The 26,115-nt window shown below is 38.5% G+C and overlaps 1 protein-coding gene across 2 annotated transcripts in view; it reads left to right on the forward strand.

The window, feature by feature from the left end:
• The window catches only part of MLLT3 (MLLT3 super elongation complex subunit), a 289,539-nt gene that overhangs the window by 165,958 nt on the left and 97,466 nt on the right, over nucleotides 1-26,115 (forward strand). For both annotated transcript variants that reach the window (XM_025281465.3, XM_025281466.3), the window contains exon 4: nucleotides 4,527-4,670. In XM_025281465.3, the coding sequence (XP_025137250.2) occupies nucleotides 4,527-4,670 (144 nt within the window). The remainder of the gene's footprint in view (nucleotides 1-4,526; nucleotides 4,671-26,115) is intronic.

Consider the following 26,115-nt stretch of genomic DNA (forward strand, 5'->3'; position numbering starts at 1 on the left):
TTAAAATATTATATTTTATTTATATTATGGGTACTATAAAAAATTTTAAAAGAAAATTGCCCTTAGGATTCATGCAAAGATAGCCACTTTCTGTGTTCATTTAGCCTTAGTTTTACTGAAAAGTGATTTTTTTTTTCTTCTTTTTGCTCTTGGTTTTAAACTGATATGAACTGTAAAGTGATGTTACTACCTCACTCTTTTTCTTCTGGTAATTATTATATTCATCAGTCTATTTTTTTTTTTTTCCTTTAAAAAGTGTGCAGGAATATACTGCTAGTAAAAGTGAATGGAATAAAACTTAGGCGTTATTCCTTTCACTTCATTTGATCATTGTTAACTATTTGGTATGGCCTTTCCAGTTTTCTCCCCATGCATTTGCATAGATAAAAAAGTATGTCTGTGTAGAGCTTGGCAAGAGCATAATATATCACATTTTAATATTTTCCTGTGACTTGCCTTTAATTCCCCTAGTGATATGCCTTTCCAAGTTTTTGGAAATATCTGCATGGTATTCCATGGTAATGATATCATGCAGATTATCCACATTTTTTGTCTGTTATAAACAATGCTACCTCGAACATTGTATTTTATATCTATATCTACATTTATGTACCTTTGCACACATATTTGAGTATTTCTGTGGAGGAGATTCTTAGAAGCAGAATTACTGAGTTAAACATTGTATGCATTTAGTATGTTGATAGATATTGCTAGTGTGTCTTCTCAAAGGCTTTACCAATTTGCATTCCCAATTGTAAGATAGAAAATGGCCCTTCTTATTTTTCAAATGAATTCTATGGTTATAATGACTATTTTCAATTCAGAGAAAAGGCAGATAAGCTAAAAAAAATGATTATGATAATTACATTAGTAAAGGAATGCTCTAACAACGGTGTCTAATTCAGATGGGTTGGGAGGGTTTGGGAGACTTTTCACAGGCGTTCTTGCTTCAGTTAGGTCTTGAATGATGAGTCTGTCTGCTGGGAGGGGAAACATTTTTGACAATGGGGAAGACTATATGTGAAAGGCAAATTGACTGAGATAGTAGGAAACACTGGGGAACAGCAAGTGCTTCACCTTTGTGAAAGGACAGAGCATAGTAAGAGCACAAAGGGAATGCAGGAAAGGTATTAAAAGACTGTAATGGTTATTACCAGGAAGTGGGATTTTATCCTGTAGAAAATGATGAGCCATTAAAGGCTTTTATGTCAGTAGGAAGAAGTAATCTTACTTTTGTGTTAGAAAGATCACTCTCTTGTCATTGTGGGTGGTAGAAAGGGGTAAGTTTAAAAACAGAGGCAACCGGATGAGGAATGATCAAGGTGCAAGCTAAGGCAGTGGTTAGGGTGACTAGAGCGCTGGGGATAGATTTGAGAGCTCCTAAGGAGGAATACTGAATAGACCTCAGGAACAGTTTGACTGTGATGAGTAAGGGAGAAGGAAGTGTTAGGGATGATTTTTGGGTATGTTAGCCTTGGTTTCTGCTTGCCATCTATAGAGTATAGGGGAAAGGACACATGAAGATAACTTCAGTTAAGGATAATGCATGGCTTTGCTGCTGCTGCAGTTCATCCCAGTGGAGGTGTGGTTAGACTGGAACACGTGCAAATGGAGTCAGGTGCTGGGCTAGAGGTAAAGAGAGGGGAGTCATGGTCATATAGGAGGAACTAACTTCATGAAAGTGGGTGTTGTCTTCCTGGGGAACTTTGCGAAAAATTAAAGGGCATTTAAGAGTCAATGAAAAAGGAAACGCAGCAGCTTGTGATGAAAACTAAGAAGGAATGCCAGTAAGTGTGAGAAAAATGGCACCCTGAGAGAGAATGGCATTCTGATCAAGGAAAGAAGTAGCAAGTTTTCTGCCAGATGAGTAATAGAAGTGAGAGATAGTGAGTGAATGAGTAGAGACTATGATTTAGGTAAGTTTGAATGAAGAGGTAAGACCCATGAATATGTAGAAGGTAATGCCTACATTCTGACAGTTTCAGTTGCTAAGATTTTTTAGTCAAAAGAACTGGGTTCAAATCACTTGGTTATATTATGTGTTAGTAATATAACAAACTCTTTTTCGAAAAAGAAAAACATTGTTTATTTGACCGTGTAGTTTTAGAAAATACTGTATTTAAAAAAACACACAAATTCCTCATGTTGCTGGTGGGATTTTAAAATGGTGCAGTCACCCTGGAGAACAGTAAGGTCGTTCCTAAAAAATGTGCAACATAGAGTTACCTTATTACCCAGAAACTGCACTCCTAGGTATATACTCAGGAGAAATTTAGCAGCATTGTTCATAATGGCCAGAAATGGAAACAACTCACATTTCTATTTACCAACAAATGGATAACCAAAACCAAGAATACCCATATGATGTGTTATTATTCAGCTGTAAAAAGGAACTGACAGATGCTACAACATGGATAAACCTCAAAAACATCATGCTGAGTATGAGAAGCCAGTCACAAAAGATCACAAAATATTGTGTACATATTTTATGTATGTTCATGTATTTATGCAAAATGTCTGGAATAAGCAACTCCATAGAAACAGAAATAGATTAGTGATGCCAGGGGATGCAGGATCTGGGGGACTGGGTAATGACTACCAAAGAGTTTGAGATATCTTTCTGGAGTGATGGAAATCTGAAATTAGAAGGTGGTAATAATTTCATAACTCTGTGAATGTACTAAAACCCAGTAAGTATTACACTCCTAATGGGTAAATTTTACGATATGTGAATTATTTCTCAATAAAGCTATTATTAAAAAAACATAAATAGCTGTTATTAAAAAAGTAAAATGGCGAAGCTAATGACAAATGGAAAAAATGTAACATTTCACAGAGATGGTTAATATCTATAATACACAAGGACTTATATATAAAGTAATAAATTCTAAGTGCTTTAATTTCCTCATCTGTGAAACAGAGCTGACAACTGACCCTAAGGAGAGCTATGAGAATTAAATGAGATCAATGTTAAAAAACATATTGTTGTTATTATTATGCTGAGTATTCATTTCCCTGTGGATGCCTGAGAATCAGGAAAGGTTTAGATGTTTAGCTAGCTAAAGTAATGGCTGGAGAGTAGAACCTTGAGTATCATGGAATTATAATTATTGTGTTCTCTTGGATATGGTGCTGTTTTGTCCTCCAGGAAAATGCCACATGTTCATTCATTTCCAAGGCATTATTGCATTTTTACGATGCACAGGGCACTAAGCTAGTTGTTGAGGGTACAATGATGACCCAGCCATTATTCCTACTTTCAAAGATCTTATGATCCAGCAGGGTAAAGGGAGATAGTAAGAAGAGAGTTATTCTAAGACGTGGCAAGGATAAGAGAGAGAGGCACACAGAACAGAGGGGAGGTGGTTAGGATCGGAGTTCAGGGAAGCCTTCCCAGTAAAACCTGAAGAGAGAGAGATGAGTAGAAGTTACCCATGTAAAGCAGAAGGTGGAGAAATGGAGGTAGGTAATGACCATAGTAATGTAAAGCAAGAGTGAAACCCAGAGTTAACTGAGAACAAGTAAAATCTGGGAGCAACCAACCACAGCATGTGGCTAGACCATCAGATGGGTGGAAAGGCTATGGTGAGACTCGGAACCAAGAGTAGATGTTGAAAATCCTAAGTGGCATGTGCTGCTGCTGCTAGGTCACTTCAGTCGTGTCCGACTCTGTGCGACCCCATAGACGGCAGCCCACCAGGTTCCCCCGTCCCTGGGATTCTCCGGGCAAGAATAGTGGAGTGGGTTGCCTTTTCCTTCTCCAATGCATGAAAGTGAAAAGTGAAAGTGAAGTCGCTCAGTCGTGTCCAACTCTTAGTGACCTCATGGACTGCGGCCTACCAGGCTCCTCTGTCCATGGGACTTTCCAGGCAAGAGTACTGGAGTGGGGTGCCATTGCCTTCTCCTAAGTGGCGTATAGGTGAGCTCAGATTGTTATTCTGATGGCATTGGGAACTTGTGAAATTTTAATCAAGGAGCAAAAATGGCTAGGTTTTTGTTTCATATGGATAATTTGGAGGCCTGAATGAAGAAGGAATTGATAATCTATCCTGAAGTGGGAAGAACTATTAGAGGAAGGATTTTATAGTAGTTTGGGCAATGTGTAAGAGCATGCCAGTTATGGGTTAGAGGGCTTCTTCAGGAAATATTTTAAAAGAGAAAATGGCAGCTCTTGATGATGGGTGTAGGGTGGTAGAGTCAGGGGAGGAAGAGTGGCTTCAGGGGTGTCTTAGGGTTCCAGCTGAGTGACTGTGTTAGTGGTGTTATACCTCTTGAGAGATTGCAAGAAAGATGATGAATTTATTCTTTTCAGTTTTCCTCAAAGAAAAACTAATTTTTCAGGTGTTTCCATTTTGCTTTGTAGATAGTTCCATGATGATTTTTTCCCCCCGGTACTTCTTTGACACTGTAGCTGTTAGACCTCTGGGTCTTTTCTGATCCTTATCAGAAGTAAACTTTTGCTTTAAATCTCTATTTATGCCTAACTCTCTGTCTTCTTTTTTTTTTTTTTTTTCCCCAACATTTAGGAAGAACCTAAGAAAGTTCGCTTTGATTATGACTTATTCCTGCATCTTGAAGGCCATCCACCAGTGAATCACCTCCGCTGTGAAAAACTGACTTTCAACAATCCCACAGAGGAGTTCAGAAGAAAGTTGCTGAAGGCAGGAGGGGTAAGTGTTACCATCTTCTTGTAAAAAGCCTTCCCATAAAAAGCTAGCTCCTAGTGTGTCAAGGGAGAAGGCAATGGCACCCCACTCCAGTACTCTTGCCTAGAAAATCCCGTGGCGGAGGAACCTGGTAGGCTGCAGTCTATGGGGTCGCTAAGAGTCGGACACGACTGAGCGACTTCACTTTCACTTTTGGCTTTCATGCACTGGAGAAGGAAATGGCAACCCACTCCAGTGTTCTTGCCTGGAGAATCCCAGGGATGGGGGAGCCTGGTGGGCTGCCGTCTCTGGGGTCGCACAGAGTCGGACACGACTGAAGCGACTTAGCAGCAGCAGCAGCAGTGTGTCAAGAAGTACGATAGTGTTTTGAGAGAGGTAAAAGAAATGAAGCACCTTAATGACCTCACTGTGTACTCATGGTTTGAAAAGAAGAGGTAAGCAAACAATATTTTAAGTAGGTATGAGTCTGAAATTACATTATTGGTTAGAACAGCCTTATAGTCTTATTTGGGCTTCCCTGCTTGCTCGGTGATAAAGAATCCGCCTGCAATGCAGGAGACAACGCAAGAGACTCTGGTTTGGTCTCTGGGTCAGAAAGATCCCCTGGAGGAGAGCGTGGCAATCCACTCTAGTATTCTTGCCTGGAGAATCCCATGGACAGAGGAGTCTGGTGGGCTACAGTCCATAGGGTCACAACGAGTCAGACACTGTTGAAGTGAATTAGCATGCACGTGTAGTCTACACAGTTCAGATTTATTGTGACAGCAATCCAAACCCAAACTATTTTCAGTTAAGAACAGTGCCTTAATTTTATTTTGGTGTATTGAAAGTTACATTAAAAACTATATTGTCCAAATTTTAAGGTCAAAATTAATAGAAAAGATGTACTCATTCAAATTACGTATTTTTCATTTAAAAGCAGATTTTTGTTTGTTTGAATTGTGTGTAGGTAATAGATGGATTTTTCTTTTTAAGATAATGATAATTAGCATGGTAAGTTTTTGCCCATGTGAATTGGCTAGGATAGGGAAAGACTTTTAAGTGGAATTTCTCATAAACATGGAATGTTTGCTTGCAGCGAAGTCAGCTGCACAGACAAACATTATTGATGGGTCGAAATCTACTTAACATTGAGTGCTACTGGGACCATCAGCTTCTACTTTAGCTGAACTCCTTGTGTCATATTATGTAGGCAGTTCAGATCCCGTAACATTTTGCAGTGTGTTGTTTTCTTTTTTTATTATATATATTTCCCCCCTTTTTTTCCCCAGTGCATTCTTTAGGATTTCCTTCCTTTAGTTTTACTGAAATGTTTTTGAAGTTTTGCATTCATGAGCTTATTATATGAAGGGTATTGTAGATGGTAACTTCTTAAGATGTCTCCTTTCACTGATAAACTCTACCTGAGAGCTTTGTAGGAAAGAATTGGATTTTATACAGGGCAACATTCATCTGAAGTTTTACAAGAACTGCTACCACATTTCATTCCACACTGCATTGCGTGTCAATAGATTATGGGTTAAATAGATATTGATGGGCCAGCTTTGGAAATGAATGACCATTTATAGTACTTCAAGGGGAAATGTATCTTGGTAAAGAAATGGGCTTTTGTCATACAACTTATTTTAAAGTTAGGGATTTATTATATATTTATTCAGGAATGTTTTTTAAACAAACCCTATTTGATTCTTTTTAGTTATCTAGAGCACAGTGTTGATGCTACTTATCTGTGACTATGCCCTTAAAAATGAGCCTGTCCATTTTAAATCCTAATCATTCCCATTATTTTTCTTTTTAAGAGGGTGGCATTTTACGCCTCTGGTTATTCCTCTCGGGTATGTAGTTAGGTAGGTAATTGGAGCATGTGAATTATGGAGCTTGAGTACATCAGGCTTCTGATAAGGGTCGTCGGAAAAAGTAAATATGACACAAGAACTTTTTAAAACATCCACTTAGTCCTGGAGTACTCAAGGGTTGTTTGTGAGCTGGAGAAGAGGTTACAGGTCAGTGATAATGCAGCAGAGTGCAGCACTGCGCCCTGATAAGGTCTCTCGTTGATTTCTGTCTTTCTCTCCACTGAGCTTTTATCTCAGAATTATCCTCCTTGACTTCTAACTTCCCTTCTTTGTATTTCTTTAAGTGCTATTCGAAGCCTGCCTGTTTTCCCCCATTAGATTTACATTGTGTCTTGACAACTCTAAAATGTGAAGTACTCAAGCACACCCATTATTTGACATAAGTTCTTTAAGTGACTGACTTGAGTAAATTTTGTAGTAAAATTAACATTTAAAAATTCATTTGAAATACTAGTAATCTCATAGATTCTGTCCATTTCACATGGGAGGGTTAAAATAGTTTTTGATGGAAATGAGAGAATCTGAACTATTAAACTGTCTTACTGAGATTGTTGTATACCTAATATTTTGTTCACCTGACATTTTAATTTTTATCGTTGTTGTTGTTCAGTTGCTAAGTAGCGTCCAACTCTTTACTATTAATGCATACTGTCATGGTGTCAGCTATTTCATAAGCCGTTTTGATTTGACTGGAGATCTTTTTCTCCAGCTTCATGGAGTATAACTTAAGGTTATAGCATGTTGATTTGATACACTTGTGTATTGCAGAATCATTATCACCATGCATTAGCTAACACCTGCATCACATCAGGTAATTACCATTTCTCTATCATTTGACTTTTAGCAAATTTCACATATATAATTTAGTTAGTAACTATAACCATCATGCTGCACATCAGATCCCTAGAACTTATTCATCTTATAACTAGAAGTGTGTGCTCTTTGATCCATACCTTCCCTTCTCTCGCACCTCCCCTCTCCCACCCCTGGGTAAGTACCATTCTGGCCTCTGTTTTTATGAGTTTAACTTTTTTCAGATTGTACGTATAAGCGATATCATACATTTTGTCTGACTCATTTCACTTAGCCTAATATTCTCAAGGTTCATCCATGTTGTTGTAAATGGGAGGATGTCCTTCCTTCTCATGGCTGAATAATATTCTGTTATGTACGCATGTGCACATACACAAATCTCCACATTGTCTTTATCCATTCATCTGTTGATGGACACTTTGGTTATTTTCATATCTTTAGTTCAGTTCAGTTCAGTCGCTCAGTCGTGTCCGACTCTTTGGGACCCCATGATTTGCAGCATGCCAGGCCTCCCTGTCCATCACCAACTCCCGGAGTTCACTCAAACTCACGTCCATTGAGTTGGTGATGCCATCCAGCCATCTCATCCTCTGTCGTCCCCTTCTCCTCCTGACCCCAATCCCTCCCAGCATCAGAGTCTTTTCCAATGAGTCAACTCTTTGTATGAGGTGGCCAAAGTACTGGAGTTTCAGCTTTAGCATCATTTCATATCTTAGCTGTTGTGAAAAATGCTACAGTGAACACAGGAGGACAGATATATTATATCTTCAGTATCCTGTTTTAATGTCCTTTGGGTATATACCCAGAAGTGTGATTGTTGGCTCATATGTAGTTCTATTTTTAATTTTTTGAGGAAGGTTCATATTATTTTCCATAGTGACTGCACTGTAGGATTTACAGTCTTGACAATAGCACACAAGGGTTCCCTTTTCTCCACATTCTTGTCAACACTTACCATCTCTTGTCTTCTTGGTGATAGCCATTGTTACTGGTATGAGGTAATAGCTTATTTGGATTTGAATTTTTCTGATGATTAGTGATGTCAAGTAACTTTTCATGCACCTGTTGGCCATATGTATATTTTCTTTGGAAAAACATCTATTTGGATTCTCTGACATTTAAAAATCATACTGTTTGAATTTTTTTTTTTTTTTGGCCATTGAGTTGTATGAGTTCTTTATATATTTTGGATATTAATCTCATCAGATATATGATTTGCAAGTATTTTCTCCCATTTCTTTTCATTTTTTTGATGGTTTCCTTTGCTGGGCAGAAGCTTTTTAGTTTGATGTAGTTCCACTTGTTTGTTTTTGCTTTTGTTGCTTTTGCTTTAGAAAATCTTATGCTCATGACTGTTTCTTTGTATAAACATTTTTGTTAACTGGAGCCTGGGGTGAAAGGGGGTGCTGTTTTTCCTCATATTTAAATATTGCATATGTACCATGGAGGTATATATTGTTTTTAAAGGAAAAAATCGATCCCTTCTTCATATGTACTATGTGAAATCATGTATAGCTTGAGGCACGAGTAGAGTAAACTTACCATTTGGCTGTAGTTCCTTCTTTTCACTTTTTTCTTTGAAAACAAAAGTACATAGCACTATTAAAAGGAGAACTTGGCTTTTCAAGGGATCAGAAAGGTTGTTTTTAGAGCTGGCAACATCTTAGAAAATGCTTTTCAGCTTTCAGAAGAAAATGATTCCAAAGAACATTTTGCCAGAAGAATCTTGAAAAATGGCAGATTTTCATAATCTATAAACCTGTAAGCTATATGACAACTTTTTTTGGGGAGGGGGTCAGTGAGATTTTCTTCTTTTTACTCTTTTTTTTTTTTTTCTTAAAAAAAAGTTGTAATTCTTTTCTAAATAGTGTCAAAGAAATCTTGGTGTGCTTCCCCCTTGGAAGAAGCTTACACTGTCTGTGTTCTTCTCTTGAATAGCTATCTAAAATTAAGGAATCCTTGCTTTCAAAGAAAAGAGAAAAAAATTTGTGGAAAGGATATCTTTGGATTTAAGCATCATTTTCAGAGAATACAGAAATACAAAATGATTGTATTTACATGCAGGTATTTTTCTTTAAATGAGAGATGTCATTGGAGCTTATAGGGAAATTGTAGATTTGGTTTACGAGCTAGTCTCTCTGGGGCCTGTGTAAGAAAAAGACAGAAGATAGGGGTTAGAGCGGGGCTTCCCTTATGGCTCAGTTGGTAAAGAATTTGTCAGCAATGCAGGAGATACAGGTTTGATCCCTGGATCGGGAAGGTCCCCCAGAGAAGGAAATGGCAACCTATTCCAGTATACTTGCCTGGGAAATGCCATGGACAGAGAAGCCTGGCAGGCTACAGTCCATGGGGCTGCAAGAGTCAGACACAACTTAGTAACTAAACCAGGCCAGAGGTTAAAAATGGAAAATAATAATCTAAGAACTTCTGAAAGGAGATTGCCTTCATTTTGAGATCTTATTTTCTTCTTTGGTTGGTAGGAGAGGTAGAGCACAGTGAACTATAAACTTCTGAGGGCCAGACTTGATGTCATCTATTTATACTTGAGTTATAAGCAAAAGGATCAAATGTACCCCATTGGGAAGCAACTCTCACTTTCACCGAGATACTTTTTTTTTTTCCATGAACTGATGAATCCATGTGGAAGGATTTTCAAATATGCTCTTTACAATGTCAGGATTTTTTTTTTTAAGGAGTACGATCACGATAGATGGGTTTCTCTCTGTTTACTTAATCACCTTCTTAATAGCTGGAATTCAGTCACACTGAAAAATGCAGAAGGATTTGACATCCATCACTTTTGATTGAGAGAGGATGAGTTTTTATGTGGGTGTTGGCAAAGCAATGGTACAATGTTTGTCATATAACTGAAACTTGTCATTTTATTAATTTATCTCTCAATTTTCTTTTGGGAGGGAGTATGAGACAATTGGAGACATTTTGAAATCAGGCAGATTTAAATTAAAACCTCATCTCTGTCATCTTTTAACTGAATGACCCTTGGAAAATTATTACATGTTTTTGAATCTCAGTTCATCATCTGTATAGTGGTCAAGACAGTGTTGCCTTCATTGAGAATGGGTAACCATGTTGTGTGGCTCAATAGTAGATTACCAGTCCCTGGATTCCTTTTCATTTGATTGCTGGCCTAGAAAACTAGAGCTTTATCCATTTTTATATCAAGCACTTAAAGGTACAGTGGAAAAAGTTCGTTATTTAGTGTAAGCTACCGTAGCTTTATTCACAAGAATATGTGTTTTATCACCAGCAAGTGTGACCAACCCTTTGGGTTTAAAGGGAATTAGCCCATTGTATTTTTCTTCAAGGAATTTGCATTCTGGCTGTTTGTATTTTGCTTGTATAAATTGAAACAGAGGTCTGTTGGCAATATCATTTTTTAAGATGTCCATTTTCATTGGAAAAATGATCGATTCTTACCATTGTTCTTAATTCTAAATTTCCAGAAGATTAAAAGTTTCTCAAAACCCTTAGATTTCCTAAGTAGTGTGTTCAGCGAGTATGTATGTACATCTTGTGCTTCTGTGAAGAAGGCACAAAAGGGACAATCATCTTTAGAGAGTTGAGTTTGTTTTACAGCTGCTCCCTTTTTTTTTGGCCTAGAAATCAAGTGGTCTGCTTTGGTTCTGTTGTTTTTTATGGGATGGTGGTAGGGTGTTGGTGGGCTTTTTTTCCCCCTTTCTTTCTTTCCTCAATTAAACAGAGCAAGGTCTAAACATGTTGTTCAGTCTATTTCTGAATCGCTGGCAAGCAGTTAATTCTGAGGACTGAAAATTAAAACTAACCACAGCAGTTGTTAAAACTAGGGTTTCTATAGGCAGAAATCCAATTCTGTTCAGACACCACCTGTTTCAATAGGACGTTTCAGACGCCCATTTGGCAGGATTTGCTGGAGAAGACATGGGGAACATGCTTTCAGTCTGTGTTAAGTCTGCAGCATAATGCAGTCCTGTTTCTCAGAGTGACAGTCTCATTTATATCTGATATGTTTTTGCAAGGAATAAATTGGAATTTTTTGAAGCACTACTTATTGTGAAGTAGAAATCAGACCCACAGTGGACTCCCAACAAAGGGTTTTGGTTACTAAAGGGCCAAAGGGATCTTATGATAAGGGGCTTTCACTAATGCAGCCGTGTCAAGCCATCTGAACATAGCATTTGATCTCAGGGTTCTGGAATGAATCTTGTGTAGGATGGTTTAGTATTTCCTTTTGTAGGGGAGTTCAGAACACTTTGAATTTCTAAACAGTACAGATCACATTCTCTTCCCCTCAAATTTTAATTTTTTTTAATAGGTAAATACACATCCAATACAAAATGACATATAATGAGTCTTCCTCCAGGCCACCAACGATGCTGTAGTGAATAACCTTTTATATAGTTGTTTGTGCACATGGATGAGTGTATCTGTAGGATAAATTCCTGGGAGTAAAATCGTGGCTCCAAGGCAAAGTGGAATTTAGATTTTGATAGACATTTACAAATTGCCTGCCAAGGATGTTATACTACTCTATGCTTGCATCAACAATGTGTAAGAGTGCCTATTTCGCCATACAGTGATTCATTAAACATTTTCCCCCTCAATATGATGGGTGAAAAATGATATTTCATTTTTAATTCACATTTCTCTTACAAGTGATGATGAGCATCTTTTCATATGTTTAAAGCCATTTTCATTTCCTTCAAAGACCGCATTTTAATGTGTTCTAAATTGGAGATGTTCTAAATGTTTCAGTTCAGCTTAAATTTATGAGTATTCTTCCCACATACTTACATTTGGAAAGGTTACAAAAAGATACGGAAGCCTCTTTAACCAAGGTCTGTGTTTTCAGGCATTCTTCAGCATGTAACAAATTATGTTCCTCGGAACTGATTTGTCAAGACTTTGGCTTCTAAAAATATAAGTGGCTTTTGTGGCAAACTCATCTTAACAGTGCCCAGAGAGGGATAACTGGCTGCTTATTTTTAAAATAACTCAAAGGAAATAATACATAGAAAATTATTTTAGTTGCTGTTACTGGACAGCTTCATTGAATTTTTGGATATTTGTTTTGGGACTAGTGTGCCTTTATGTAATTTTTCGATATATATCATCCTGTAAACGTCTGCCTCAAGAGATAAAAGGATGCTGCCGTTTTTCACTAGCACTGATAAAAGGTGATATATTTAAATGAATGTAAGATCAAGCAGGCAGCCTCATCTATTTGGTTGTTTCTCAGAATTGAGGTCAATTTTATGTCATATTTAGTGTTTTTTCCTTTCCATTTCTTTGACTCCCACCCCCCGCCCCTCACCAAAAGTCTGGAGAAGTAAATCATGAAAGTAGAACAGATACATACATGATAACTAGAATGTCCAAGTTATGAAATCAATTGGAAAGTATGGTCATGATAGTAGAAAAGTTATTTATGTCACTCAGCATACTTCATGGTTAATTTATAGTTTAACATCTTCTGAAAATCACATATGTTGTTTGAAGGACAGTTAAAGACTTGAAAATATGCACCAAAAGAGCATCTGTGGCATAGATCTTCCTGCCTTCATTTGTTCCTTTCTTCTAGGTTACCTGTTTACCTGTTCAGTAAGGAGGGGAAAATATAGAGGCACACTTTTCACTGAGTCCAAAGTTCAAATACTTTTCCTGCCTAAGTTGAGCACAGGCTAAGCTGAGAAAGAAACAGGCAGATATTCCTGGAGTGTGGAGTAGGAAAGCCGTGACGAGTGTTTGAGTTGTTCGTGCTGGATGGTGCACCACGCTGCTTTCGGCTGGCCACTCAGGAGCAGCAGTTCAGCTGACCCTGCGTAGGAACCTTAGTTTAGTCTTGAAAGGAAATGCTGTAATATCTGAAAGAAAACCATCACATAGCCCTGCCCCTAGCTCCTGTCTCCAACGCGCACACACACAAAAAAAGCCAAGAAAAGAAGAAATCGAAGAATTTCAAGTTAAGAAATGAATAGTTCTTTCTCTCTTTAAATACAAAAATAGTATAGTTGAAAACTATTGGTTCACTTTCTTTCTCCCTTCTTGGCTCAGGTGGTTCTTTATGCCCTAGTTTCAAAGCTGCACAGAAAGTTTATCTAATATATCTGAATCCATTCCCAGACTCCTAGGATGGTAAAGTAATTTTTGTGTTGATCTTCACCCCTGGATATTTTTTGGATTCATACTCTATAATATTACAAGAAAAACAATTTGGGAGGAGGGAGTAGAAAAGGGAAAGGGAAACAGAGATTAACATTCTATTTTATAAATTTTTCTTTTCCTGTAAGTTATAAGAAAACTTGACAGTGGTTAGGATCTGTAGTAGCAGTTTAGGAAATAAATGTCTGAGACTTTTAAAATAGATATTTGTCTTATTTTTGAGGAGTAAGGACAAATGGTAGGTAGTTTAACATAATATCCTTTATTCCACAAAGGACACAGCCATGGTGCGTGGTATAAAGAATGTTTGATTTGAAATCTAAAGGCACAAATTCAATTCTTGAATCTGCTACTAATTTACCTTGGTCTGTAGATTGGTATAAATCTGAATTATCCCCTTCCTTCTGAGATTATTAAATAAAATGTGGTACATAGTTAAGCAGTCAGAATATAATTATTTTATTCATTGACTCAGCCTCTTTTTTCTATAGGTTTTTTATTATGTTTTGGTTTAAACCACATTGTTTATTACCTAGAAAGGTGAAAATGAAAGATTTCCATTTCAGGACTGACATAATGATGGTTTTCTGCTAAGAAAGAACATGCTTTAGCCTCAAGAAGGAATCTGGTGTTGTTTTTTTTTTTTTTAACAGATTTTAAAATAAATGTATGCTAACTTTAGAACAATGTAGACTTTCTAGAAAAGCAAAAAGAAGAAGAATCATTTATAATCCCTCTAGTGATTGTAATGTGTATTTTACATTGCATTTTTCATGTAGATAGGATTGTACAAAATGTTTGTGTTTTGCACTTAATATATTAAACATGAATTTCATACACTTTAGACTACATGAGTTACTTTATTCTTGTTCTTTATAAAGACATATTCCCAAACTTAGGAGTATTGATGTAAAATTTTTGGTTGTTTGCTAAGAAGTTACTGGTAATGTGTTCTATGTTTTTGTTTGTTATTATTTTCTCCTTATACTCTCAGCTTCTCAAAATTAAAGTCACTGGCTTAAGACCTAAATACTATAGATGAAATTAGAGACAAAAGAACTTTGTGAAAATTTGTTTTTCACAAATTTGAGGTTGTTTCTTAATGGTTCTGACAATACAAAAGAATGATGGTCTAGGTTTATTGTTGTTGCAGTGGGATGGGCCAAATTAGGTGTGTTATTTGGAAAAATTTATATTTTGATATAGGTTATTATCTAATCACACTAGGACCATAGCCTTGTCTAACTCAATGAAACTAAGCCATGCCCGTGGGGCAACCCAAGATGGGTGGGTCATGGTGGAGAGATCTGACAGAATGTGGTCCACTGGAGAAGGGAATGGCAAACCACTTCAGTATTCTTGCCTTGAGAACCCCATGAACAGGCAAAATGATAGGATACTGAAAGAGAAACTCCCCAGGTCAGTAGGTGCCCAATATGCTACTGGAGATCAGTGGAGAAATAACTCCAGAAAGAATGAAGGGATGGAGCCAAAGCAAAAACAATACCCAGCTGTGGATGTGACTACTGATAGAAGCAAGGTCCAATGCTGTAAAGAGCAATATTGCATAGGAACCTGGAATGTCAGGTCCATGAATCAAGGCAAATTGGAAGTGGTCAAACAAGAGACGGCAAGAGTGAATGTCTACATTCTAGGAATCAGCGAACTGAAATGGACTGGAATGGGTGAATTTAACTCAGATGACCATTATATCTACTACTGAGGGCAGGAATCCCTCAGAAGAAATGGAGTAGCCATCATGGTCAACAAAAGAGTCCGAATGCAGTACTTGGATGCAATCTCAAAAACGACAGAATGATCTCTGTTCGTTTCCAAGGCAAACCATTCAATATCATAGTAATCCAAGTCTATGCCCCAACCAGTAATGCTGAAGAAGCTGAAGTTGAACGGTTCTATGAAGACCTACAAGACCTTTTAGAACTAACACCCAAAAAAGATGTCCTTTTCATTATAGGTGACTGGAATGCAAAAGTAGGAAGTCAAGAAATGCCTGGAGTAACAGGCAAATTTGGCCTTGGAATACGGAATGAAGCAGGGCAAAGACAAATAGAGTTTTGCCAAGAAAATGCACTGGTCATAACAAACACCCTCTTCCAACAACACAAGAGAAGACTCTATACGTGGACATCACCAGATGGTCAACACCCAAATCAGATTGATTATATTCTTTGCAGCCGAAGATGGAGAAGCTCTATATAGTCAGCAAAAACAAGACCAGGAGCTGACTGTGGCTCAGACCATGAACTCCTTATTGCCAAATTCAGACTTAAATTGGAGACAGTAGGGAAAACCACTAGACCTTTCAGGTATGACCTAAATCAAATCCCTTATGATTATACAGTGGAAGTGAGAAATAGATTTAAGGGCCTAGATCTGATAGATAGAGCGCCTGATGAACTATGGAATGAGGTTCGTGACATTGTACAGGAGACAGGGATCAAGACCATCCCCATGGAAAAGAAATGCAAAAAAGCAAAATGGCTGTGTGGGGAGGCCTTACAAATAGCTGTGAAAAGAAGAGAAGCGAAAAGCAAAGGAGAAAAGGAAAGATATAAAAATTTGAATGCAGAGTTCCAAAGAATAGCAAGAAGAGATAAGAAAGCCTTCTTCAGTGATCAATGCAAAGAAATAGAGGAAAACAACAGAATGGGAAAGACTAGAGATCTCTTCAAGAAAATCAGAGATACCAAAGGAACATTTCAGGCAAAGATGGACTCGATAAAGGACAGAAATGGTATGGACCTAACAGAAGCAGAAGATATTAAGAAGACATGGCAAGAATACACAGAAGAACTGTACAAAAAAGATCTTCATGACCCAGATAATCACGATGGTGTGATCACTGACCTACAGCCAGACATCCTGGAATGTGAAGTCAAGTGGGCCTTAGAAAGTGTCACTACGAACAAAGCTAGTGGAGGTGATAGAATTCCAGTTGAGCTATTCCAAATCCTGAAGGATGATGCTGTGAAAGTGCTGCATTCAATATGCCAGCAAATTTGGAAAACTCAGCAGTGGCCACAGGACTGGAAAAGGTCAGTTTTCATTCCAATCCCAAAGAAAGGCAATGCCAAAGAATGCTCAAACTACTGCACAATTGCACTCATCTCACACGCTAGTAAAATAATGCTTAAAATTCTCCAAGCCAGGCTTCAGCAATATGTGAACTGTGAACTTCCTGATGTTCAAGCTGGTTTTAGAAAAGGCAGAGAAACCAGAGATCAAATTGCCAACACCTGCTGGATCATGGAAAAAGCAAGAGAGTTCCAGAAAAGCATCTATTTCTGCTTTACTGACTATGCCAAAGCCTTTGACTGTGTGGATCACAATAAACTGTGGAAAATTCTGAAAGAGATGGGAATACCAGACCACCTGATCTGCCTCTTGAGAAATTTGTATGCAGGTCAGGAAGCAACAGTTAGAACTGGACATGAACAACAGACTGGTTCCAAATAGGAAAAGGAGTACGTCAAGGCTGTATATTGTCACCCTGTTCATTTAACTTATATGCAGAGTACATCATGAGAAATGCTGGGCTGGAAGAAGCACAAGCTGGAATCAAGATTGCTGGGAGAAATATCAATCACCTCAGATATGCAGATGACACCACCCTTATGGCAGAAAGTGAAGAGGAACTCAAAAGCCTCTTGATGAAAGTGAAAGTGGAGAGTGAAAAAGTTGGCTTAAAGCTCAACATTCAGAAAACGAAGATCATGGCATCCGGTCCCATCACTTCATGGGAAGTAGATGGGGAAACAGTGTCAGACTTTATTTTTTTGGGCTCCAAAATCACTACAGATGGTGACTGCAGCCATGAAATTAAAAGACGCTTGCTCCTTGGAAGGAAAGTTATGACCAACCTAGATAGCATATTCAAAAGCAGAGACATTACTTTGCCAACAAAGGTTCATCTAGTCAAGGCTATGGTTTTTCCTGTGGTCATGTATGGATGTGAGAGTTGGACTGTGAAGAAGGCTGAGCGCCGAAGAATTGATGCTTTTGAACTGTGGTGTTGGAGAAGACTCTTGAGAGTCCCTTGGACTGCAAGGAGATCCAACCAGTCCATTCTGAAGGAGATCAGCCCTGGGTGTTCTTTGGAAGAACTGATGCTAAAGCTGAAACTCCAGTACTTTGGCCACCTCATGCGAAGAGTTGACTCATTGGAAAAGACTCTGATACTGGGAGGGATTGGGGACAGGAGGAGAAGGGGACGACAGAGGATGAGATGTCTGGATGGCATCACTGACTCGATGGACGTGAGTCTGAGTGAACTCCGGGAGATGGTGATGGACAGGGAGGCCTGGGGTGCTGCAATTCATGGCGTTGCAAAGAGTTGGACATGACTGAGTGACTGATCTGATCTGATCTGATAGGTTATTATAGGTGTAGATTTGGTAGCTTGTCTTTGTAAATGCTGTTTTTGCCTTTCTGCCCTTTATAGGGTAGATTGGAGACCTGTGGGTAATATGAGATGGTTACATCACTCAACTGTGTCCAGCTCTTTGCGACCCCATGGACTATAGCCCACCAGGCTCCTCTATCCATAGAATTCTCCAGGCAAGAATACTGGAGTTGGTTGCCATTCCTTTGTCCAGGGGATCTTTCCTACCCAGGGATCAAACCCAGGTCTCCTCCATTGCAGGCAGATTCTTTACTGTCTGAGCCACCAGGGAAGCCCTAATATAAAAAGACATTAATGGAAACATTGAGTAAAATAAGAATGCCTTATCTGGAAAACAAACTAGTCCACTCAACTATAGTTTGAGTAAAAGGGAAATATAATAAAAATTTGGTTAACCTTGCAAATTTTAGTCTTCACATGAACTCCGGGTGACTGAAGAGATGGATTTGAGTGGGTTATAGGGGGTTATACAGACAGAAGTCTGCTCATACTGTGTCCGTGGCATCTTTGGGCAAATTAGAAATAAGTGCTTCCTCCTCTACCTCATGAAACCCTAGACTGGGGAACATGGCGTGGCTAGGATGAGCACGGCGGGACCGCAGCTAGTCCTTTTCCCATTGGCCAGGCATCCTTGTTGCACCATCTGGACAGTCATTTACAGTCATGGCACTATTTATGGGTCCAGGCCAAAAAAGTGATTTTGATGTTAAAACTGTCTTACCTGAGATAGTCTAGACAGGAGTGATTTATTATTTCTAGGGAAATAATAAATAAAACTTTCTTGAAAATTTGTTCTCCAGTTTTGAATGGCCATGTCCTTTGAAGGTTCAGCCTGGCTGCTTATTCTGCCCCTCTGCTTTGTGCTTTTTACCTCATGATACTATTATTTATCATCCACAGATCACTGTAAAGATCTGGTTTAAGCACAGGGAGCAAGAAGGCTTTTGATCAGACTATTGTGCTAAACCAGGCTAACACTTTGAAAGGACATGGCTACAAAAACTGGAAGACCAGCTGAATAATATAGCCTTTGCTATTGCGAATTTCACACAGTGGGTGGTGATTTATTATTTTTTTTATGTAATGATGAAATAAGGTGGACATTTCCTTTTTGATAATTTTGAGCTCTAAGTGCTATGGTAAAGAGAGCATCAATGTGCTCCAGATTAGGGTTACTCTGGAGCTTAACAGTGACCGTTCTTGCTTAAGAATGCCTTCCACTTTGTTCCAAGTTTAAGATGCACTTTATCTGATCTGACTCTTGACACAGTAAAGAGCCTGCCTGCTATGTGGGAGACCTGAGTTCGGTCTCTGGGTTGGGAAGATACCCTGGAGAAGGAAATGGCAACTTACTCAGGTATTCTTGCCTGGAGAATTCCATGGATGGAGGAGTCTAGTGGGCCATGGTCCATGGGGTTGCAAAAAGTTGTACACGACTGAGCAACTAACACTTTCACTTTCATAGTTCCTTTGGGCTTCCCAGGTGGTGCTAAGGGTAAAAGCACCAGCTTGCCAATGAGGGAGACATAAGAGACACAGGTTCAATCCTCAGGTTGGGAAGATCCCCTGGAGGAGGGCATGGCAACCCACTCCAGTTTTCTTGCCTGGCAAGTCCCATGGACAGAGGAGCCTGGTGGACTGCAGTCCATAGGGTAGCAAAGAGTCAGACAGAACTGAAGTGACTGAGCACAGCACATGGATAGTTCCCCAGGCTAGGGCTGGAACTAGTTCATGAGTCTTCTTTCCCTTATGTCCCTTCTGTATTTTTTCCCTAGATTACTCTTCCTCCTCTTGATGAAGAAGGGCTCCATTTCTTATGTCCATCATGCTCCCTGCCAGGGTCAGGTTTCTTGGGCTTTTCTTCTTCTCCATCTATAATGTCCCCTGTGGTCATCTTTTCTATTCTTCTCCTGAACGGATTTTTGTGGTTTGTATACATACTCCTGATTTTGGCTTCAGTTCTTTTTTTCTTTTTAATTGGAAAACATGTTATAATTAAATATTTATTCTGATTTACCTTTCTTAAAAGAAAATGCATTGAGGTTAAAGATGTATGAGCCTCTGACCTGCAGAGCAACACAGGGGTGAATATCTCACAGGCACAAAGATCTTCCTTGATTAATCAGCTCTGAAGGTAATTATACAACCTATATTGACTATTGTGATAGGTGGTCACTTTCTCACTGTTTTGTGTTCTGAACACCTTATTCTGATGTCTTTTGATGAAGAAAACAGCACAGCAGTGGGAAGAGTAGAATTCTCTAGAAAACAGACTCCCCCCCCCAGATGCTAGCATTGGCACTTAGTAACTGTGTAACTTTGGACAAATTACTAATCTCCATCCTTCTGCTTCCTCATTTGTAAAAGGAGAAAAACATGCGTTTACATGCAGTTTTATAGTTGAAGAGATTCTCTGATACAATAGGTCAAGCTTCCTGCTTTGTAAATGCGTAAGTGGTCAAATACTGAAATGATTGGCCAACCAAGGCATAGTGGAGCCAGTGTTTTTGTTCACTGTTCTGGCATATTCTTTCTATCATAACATAGAGGAATGTTAGTTTTCTTTTAAAAATGCAATTAAAAGCGGCAAAGTATTAAAAATAAAACAAATCTCCAGGGACACTTCTTTTAGTTGCCTTCAGGCCACTGCTGCTGCTAAGTCGCTTCAGTCGTGTCTGACTCTGTGCAACCCCATAGACGGCAGCCCACCAGGCTCCGCCGTCCCTGGGATTCTCCAGGCAAGAACACTGGAGTGGGTTGCCATTTCCTTCTCCAGTGCATGAAAGTGAAAAGTGAAAGTGAAGTCGCTCAGTCGTGTCTGACTCTTTGCGACCCCATGGACTGCAGCCTACCAGGCTCCCCGTTCATGGGATTTTCCAGGCAAGAGTACTGGAGTGGGGTGCCATTGCCTTCTCCGTCAGGCCACTAGGACAAGCTTATTATACACAAGTCCCCTCCTGAAAGTGTTAGTTGCCTAGTCGTGTCTGACTCTTTGCAACCCCCTGAACTGTAGCCGCCAAGCTTCTTTGTCCATGGGATTCTCCAGCCAAGAATACTGGAGTGGGTTGCCATGCCCTCCTCCAGGGGATCTTCCCAACCCAGGGATTAAACCCAAAGCCCTTAATAGATAAATTGCCAGAGTAGAGCCATGCATTTGCTGCTGGTAGCCAACTTTATCCTTTTGTTTCTTGCTTTGTAGACTGAAGTTCTCTGTATCTTGTGTCTGAAAATCCAATTTATGTAAAGAAAATGATAATTAGGAAGTTGTTCTCCCACCACCCAAATTTTCTAAAGTCAACATCAGCTTATCTGTGGGGACGGGTTGCATTTTCATTTTCTGTGAATTAGATACAAGCATAATTTTTGGAGTCTTTTTTCTCTGTTGAATAGCAAGGGTATGCATGACTTTAGAAGTGGTTTTTCTTGGCATTAGCCAGCATGTGAAAAAGGCTATAATAAAGTCAACAAATAAGTTTGTAATCTCCCAGGTTTTTCAAAGTAGAGATGCAAATAAGTCATGGGGTAGGAGTGATTTTGAATGCTTAGATATTAAAAGATTTTTCTCCTCAGGGTTGGAAAGTTGGCTGGTAATATGCTTTATTAGAATCAGCTTACTGAGGCTGGCTTGCCACTTCTTTGGGAAACTGCTTTTAACTTCTTGGGATTCTCTCTCTCCCTCTCCCTTCTCTCTGTTTCTCTCTCTCTGTCTCTCTCTCTCTCTCTCTCTCACACACACACACACACACACACACACACACACACACACCCCCACACCCAGGCATACACGCATGCACTAAAATCAGGATACTTGACCTGAAGATGGTTCAGAATACTTGAATCTGGGACAGGTAGGACAGGCTCAAGATGCCTTTGGCTCAAGTCCAAGATGCCTTTCAAATCCTACAAGATTTCTTGCAGAAGATTTTTACCCTTTTGTTTCTTGCTTATATATTGAAATTCCCTGAACAAAACTGACTTTTCTTTCTTCTGAAAATCAAGTTTGAGAGGACATTCTTAAGTGTTGCTAAGTCTTGTCCTATCCCTTGTCTTCAGGTACCAATCTGTGTGTGTGTGTGTGTGTGTGTGTGTGTATTTTTTAAGCTTAGCACTTGCCTTATCCTTAGAAAGCATAAGTACTTCTAAAATATTTGAGGGCCTGCTATGGGCCATACTTAATGCCAGGTACTAGGTATACAGTAAATGAACAATGGATTTTTCTTTCTTTCTTTTTACCAACTCTACTCTTCGTCAGTTTCAAGGGAAAATGCATTCTCATCTTCTCAGAAAACTAAAATAACCCATATCTATTTCTTTACAAAAAGAAAAAGGAACAGAAAGAAGAAAGAAAGAAAGACAAATGTCTACCTGTTCATCCAGGCTGCCTGGGTGTGCTTTTAGGAGAAAAAGCTGCAGTGCTTTGAGTCAGTCACTGCTTTTTCTGGGGGACCAGACACTTTCTCACTGGACCCTATTGCTGTCATACCCCGAGCAGGTTCTGTGGGCTTCTGAAGACAAAGGGTGGCAAAAACAACAACGTTTTCTCCTTTGGTCTTTTGTGTATACCCGTTAGATGATTATAATGAATGTATATAAAATTGTTTTGTTTCTACAACAGATTGTACCAAGTGGAACAGATTTTCCCAAATAAGCAATAGATAAGTTGTTTCCAAGTACATCTTGAATTTGTATTACAAGTTTATTGTCTTTTACTTCAACAGAAACAATTGGTTTTAATGGAGAGGAGATGAACTAGAGCCCCAGATCAGATGTGTTTGTTTTCTTTGTTTTTGTGTATGGTCTAAAAATGCAACTTCATTTGGCATTTTTGAGATCAAACCACTGCTTTTTCTTATATTAGGAAAGCCTCAAGTTAGTTGACAAATATAACTTATTAGAAAGCTTTAGTTTGTTTTGGAATGGTGTTTAGATTCCACTTAGAAGAAATATGGTGCAGTTTAGCTCTTCTTAACATGATATGGGTCCTTGGAGAGAGAACCAAGTGAGCAAATTAAACAGACTGAGGCTGCTTCTTGAACATCCTCTGATTTTGATGTCCCTCCCAGGGTTCCTTAGTCCACTGGGCACAGATTAAGACATGGGGTTCTTCTAAATCCTTTATATACTTCAATTTTTTTTTGATTTTGAAATAATCTCAAACTTATAGGAAAGTTATTAGTACAAAGAGATTTTCTTTCCTGAACCATTTGAGAATTAGTTGCCAACACAATGTCCCGTCATCCCTGAATATGTTATTTTCTGCAAACAAGGACATTCTCTTATATAAGCATGTTAATGTTATCAAAGGCAGGATTTAGCACTGAAGCACTGATACATTACCAGCCTCTGCTTCTCAGATCCCATTCAAGTTTTAGATTGTTGCACTGATATCCTTTGTTTTTATATCAGAAGTATCCTGCCTAACTGGTCCCATCACTTCATGGGAAATAGATGCGGAAACAGTGGAAAGAGTGTCAGACTTTATTTTTTGGGGCTCCAAGATCACGGCAGATGGTGACTGCAGCCATGAAATTAAAAGATGCTTACTCCTTGGAAGGAAAGTTATGACCAACCTAGATAGCATATTCAAAAGCAGAAACATTACTTTGCAAACAAAGGTCCATCTAGTCAAAGCTATGGTTTTTCCTGTGGTCATGTATGGATGTGAGAGTTGGACTGTGAAGAAAGCTGAGCGCTAAAGAATTGATGCTTTTGAACTGTGATGTTGTAGAAGACTCTTGAGAGTCCCTTGGACTGCAAGGAGATCCAACCAGTCCATTCTGAAGGAGATCAGCCCTGGGTGTTCTTTGGAAGGAATGATGCTAACACTGAAACTCCAATACTTTGGTCACCGCATGTGAAGAGTTGACTCATTGGAAAAGACTCTGATGCTGGGAGGGATTGGGGGCAGGAGGAGAAGGGAACGACAGAGGATGAGATGTCTGGATGGCATCACTGACTCGATGGACATGAGTTTGAGTGAACTCCTGGAGTTGGTGATGGACAGGGAGGCCTGGCATACAGCGATTCATGGGGTCGCAAAGAGTCGGACACGACTGAGTGACTGAACTGAACTGAATCCTGTCTAAAATCATATGTAGCATTTGGTTATTATGTCTCCTTGGTCTCTGTCATCTGAGAAGAGTTCCTTGGTCTTTTCTTGACTTCTTTGAATTATTTCAGGCTGATTATTTAGTAGCTGGCCCTCAATCTGGGTTTGTATGACATTTCCTCATGACCAGATTCAGTCTATGCATCTCTGGCAGGAATATTACAGAAGTGATACTGGGTTCCTCTCATTGTTTCCAATCATATGATCATGATTTCCATTGTACCCTACCATTACTACTGCAATATTACTCTGAACACTTGATTCAGATGGTGTCAGCCGGCTTCTCCACTGCAAATTACTTTTTTTTTCACCTTTGTAATTAGTAAGTGTTTTATTGGGAGATACTTAGAGAAAATATAAATATCCCATTCCTCCTTAAATTTAAGTCTGTTCTTATATTTATTATACATCAACATGGGCACACACATACACACATATATATATGTGTATATACTATAACACTTTTGATCTGGTATCCCCAAGTGCCCTTTATAAATGCTCAATAAGTTTGTAAGTTCATTCAAAGACAAATACTTAATTCTGTGTCTGTTAGTGGTTGGTCATTATTCCAGGCTCTGGGGGTGTTTGGTGCTGGGGGGGAACACAACAATGAACTAAGTTTGAAAAACATAATGCATACATTTGTGGGAGCCCTGTAAAGGGAAATAGTTCTTTATGAAGGATGGAAATAATTTTGTGAGGCAGCCATTTCCAGTGTGTTCATTTATATTAATGTGTATTCAATGAAAAAAGGATTTGACTTTGCACTTTTTAAAGTGTAGTTCTTATTAAAGTGCATAGACTAAATATGTCATAGATTTTTTTTAGCCTTGGTAATTTATTTTCTTGTATCATTATAGCTCTGCTCTTCCCTACCCTGAGGAGAACTGGTGCCTTGCACATAGCTAACTTGGCTTTTAAGTGCAAGATGGAAATCCTAGTAATGTAGAAATGTTATATTAGTTAGCTCTACCCTGTAGTTTGTTAATTTTTTTCTTACCTTTAACCGGAGATAATTCCAGCAAGAAAAGTGATTTTTCTCATTATACATTTGGTAATAAGTATTAGACTGTAGAAACAGTAAGTATAGAGCATAAGTTCCTTTCTATTAATAGAGTTAATCATCTCTTATTTCATTCAACTCCTATGGGTAGGACCATAATACACAGCATATAATCAAACTCTCTTTTTGAATTATAAAATTATTTGGGCATTTATTCACTCAAAATATATTTGATTGCCTATTCTTTGCCAAGTACCTGCCTCTCAGGACTCTTAAAGTATTCAGTGAGACTATGTGTATGCTTTGGTCAAAGCAGCTAATAGATAAGTGTCCATTGAATCTGAATGTGTTATTTCCCTTACTAAACTCAAGGATTTTGACATCAGGTATTACGAGTTTTTCTTAAAATAAAAATGTTGTGCTATAATTGATATATATGACGGTTAAATGTATTTTATGTATAAATTATAAAAAGAATACCATGAGTCCACCATTCAACTTAAGAATGAGAGAACATTAGTACCGTTCAGATTACCTGTATACAGCTCTACCGTCCACTGTTTTGTGTCCCCCAGATGTAACTGTGCTCCTACATTTTCCTGAGCTTTTAAATATAGTTTTAGCTCAATTGTATGTGTTCTTATATTTGCTCAGCTTTGCTTATTTTTGGTGAAAATAGTGTGATACTGTATGTAATTTTCTGTGATTTGCTTTATTTACTCAGCACTGTGTAAGATTTGCTGTTGTTATTGCATATTATTGATTTCTCTGCATTATACTAGTCTGTACAGTATGATTGGTATATCTATTCTCTTGTTATCTAGATGTCTAGACTACTCCTTTTTATTTTGTTTTATTTTGAATGATGAAACTGTAGACTTTGTAGGCTATGTCTCCAGTACACATATACAAAAGTTTTTCTAGGGTGGTGGATTTCGAAGTTTTATGATGGTGACCCATAGTAAGAAATATGTTTTCTGTAATAAAGTAAATACCCACTCATGGAAGTATACATAGATAAATGAGACAAAACTTTTACAAATCAATACTTACCTGTACTACATGAGACTCAATCTACTTTATTT

Source organism: Bubalus bubalis, chromosome 3, assembly GCF_019923935.1.
Source record: "Bubalus bubalis isolate 160015118507 breed Murrah chromosome 3, NDDB_SH_1, whole genome shotgun sequence".
Classification (NCBI taxonomy): Eukaryota; Metazoa; Chordata; class Mammalia; order Artiodactyla; family Bovidae; genus Bubalus; species Bubalus bubalis.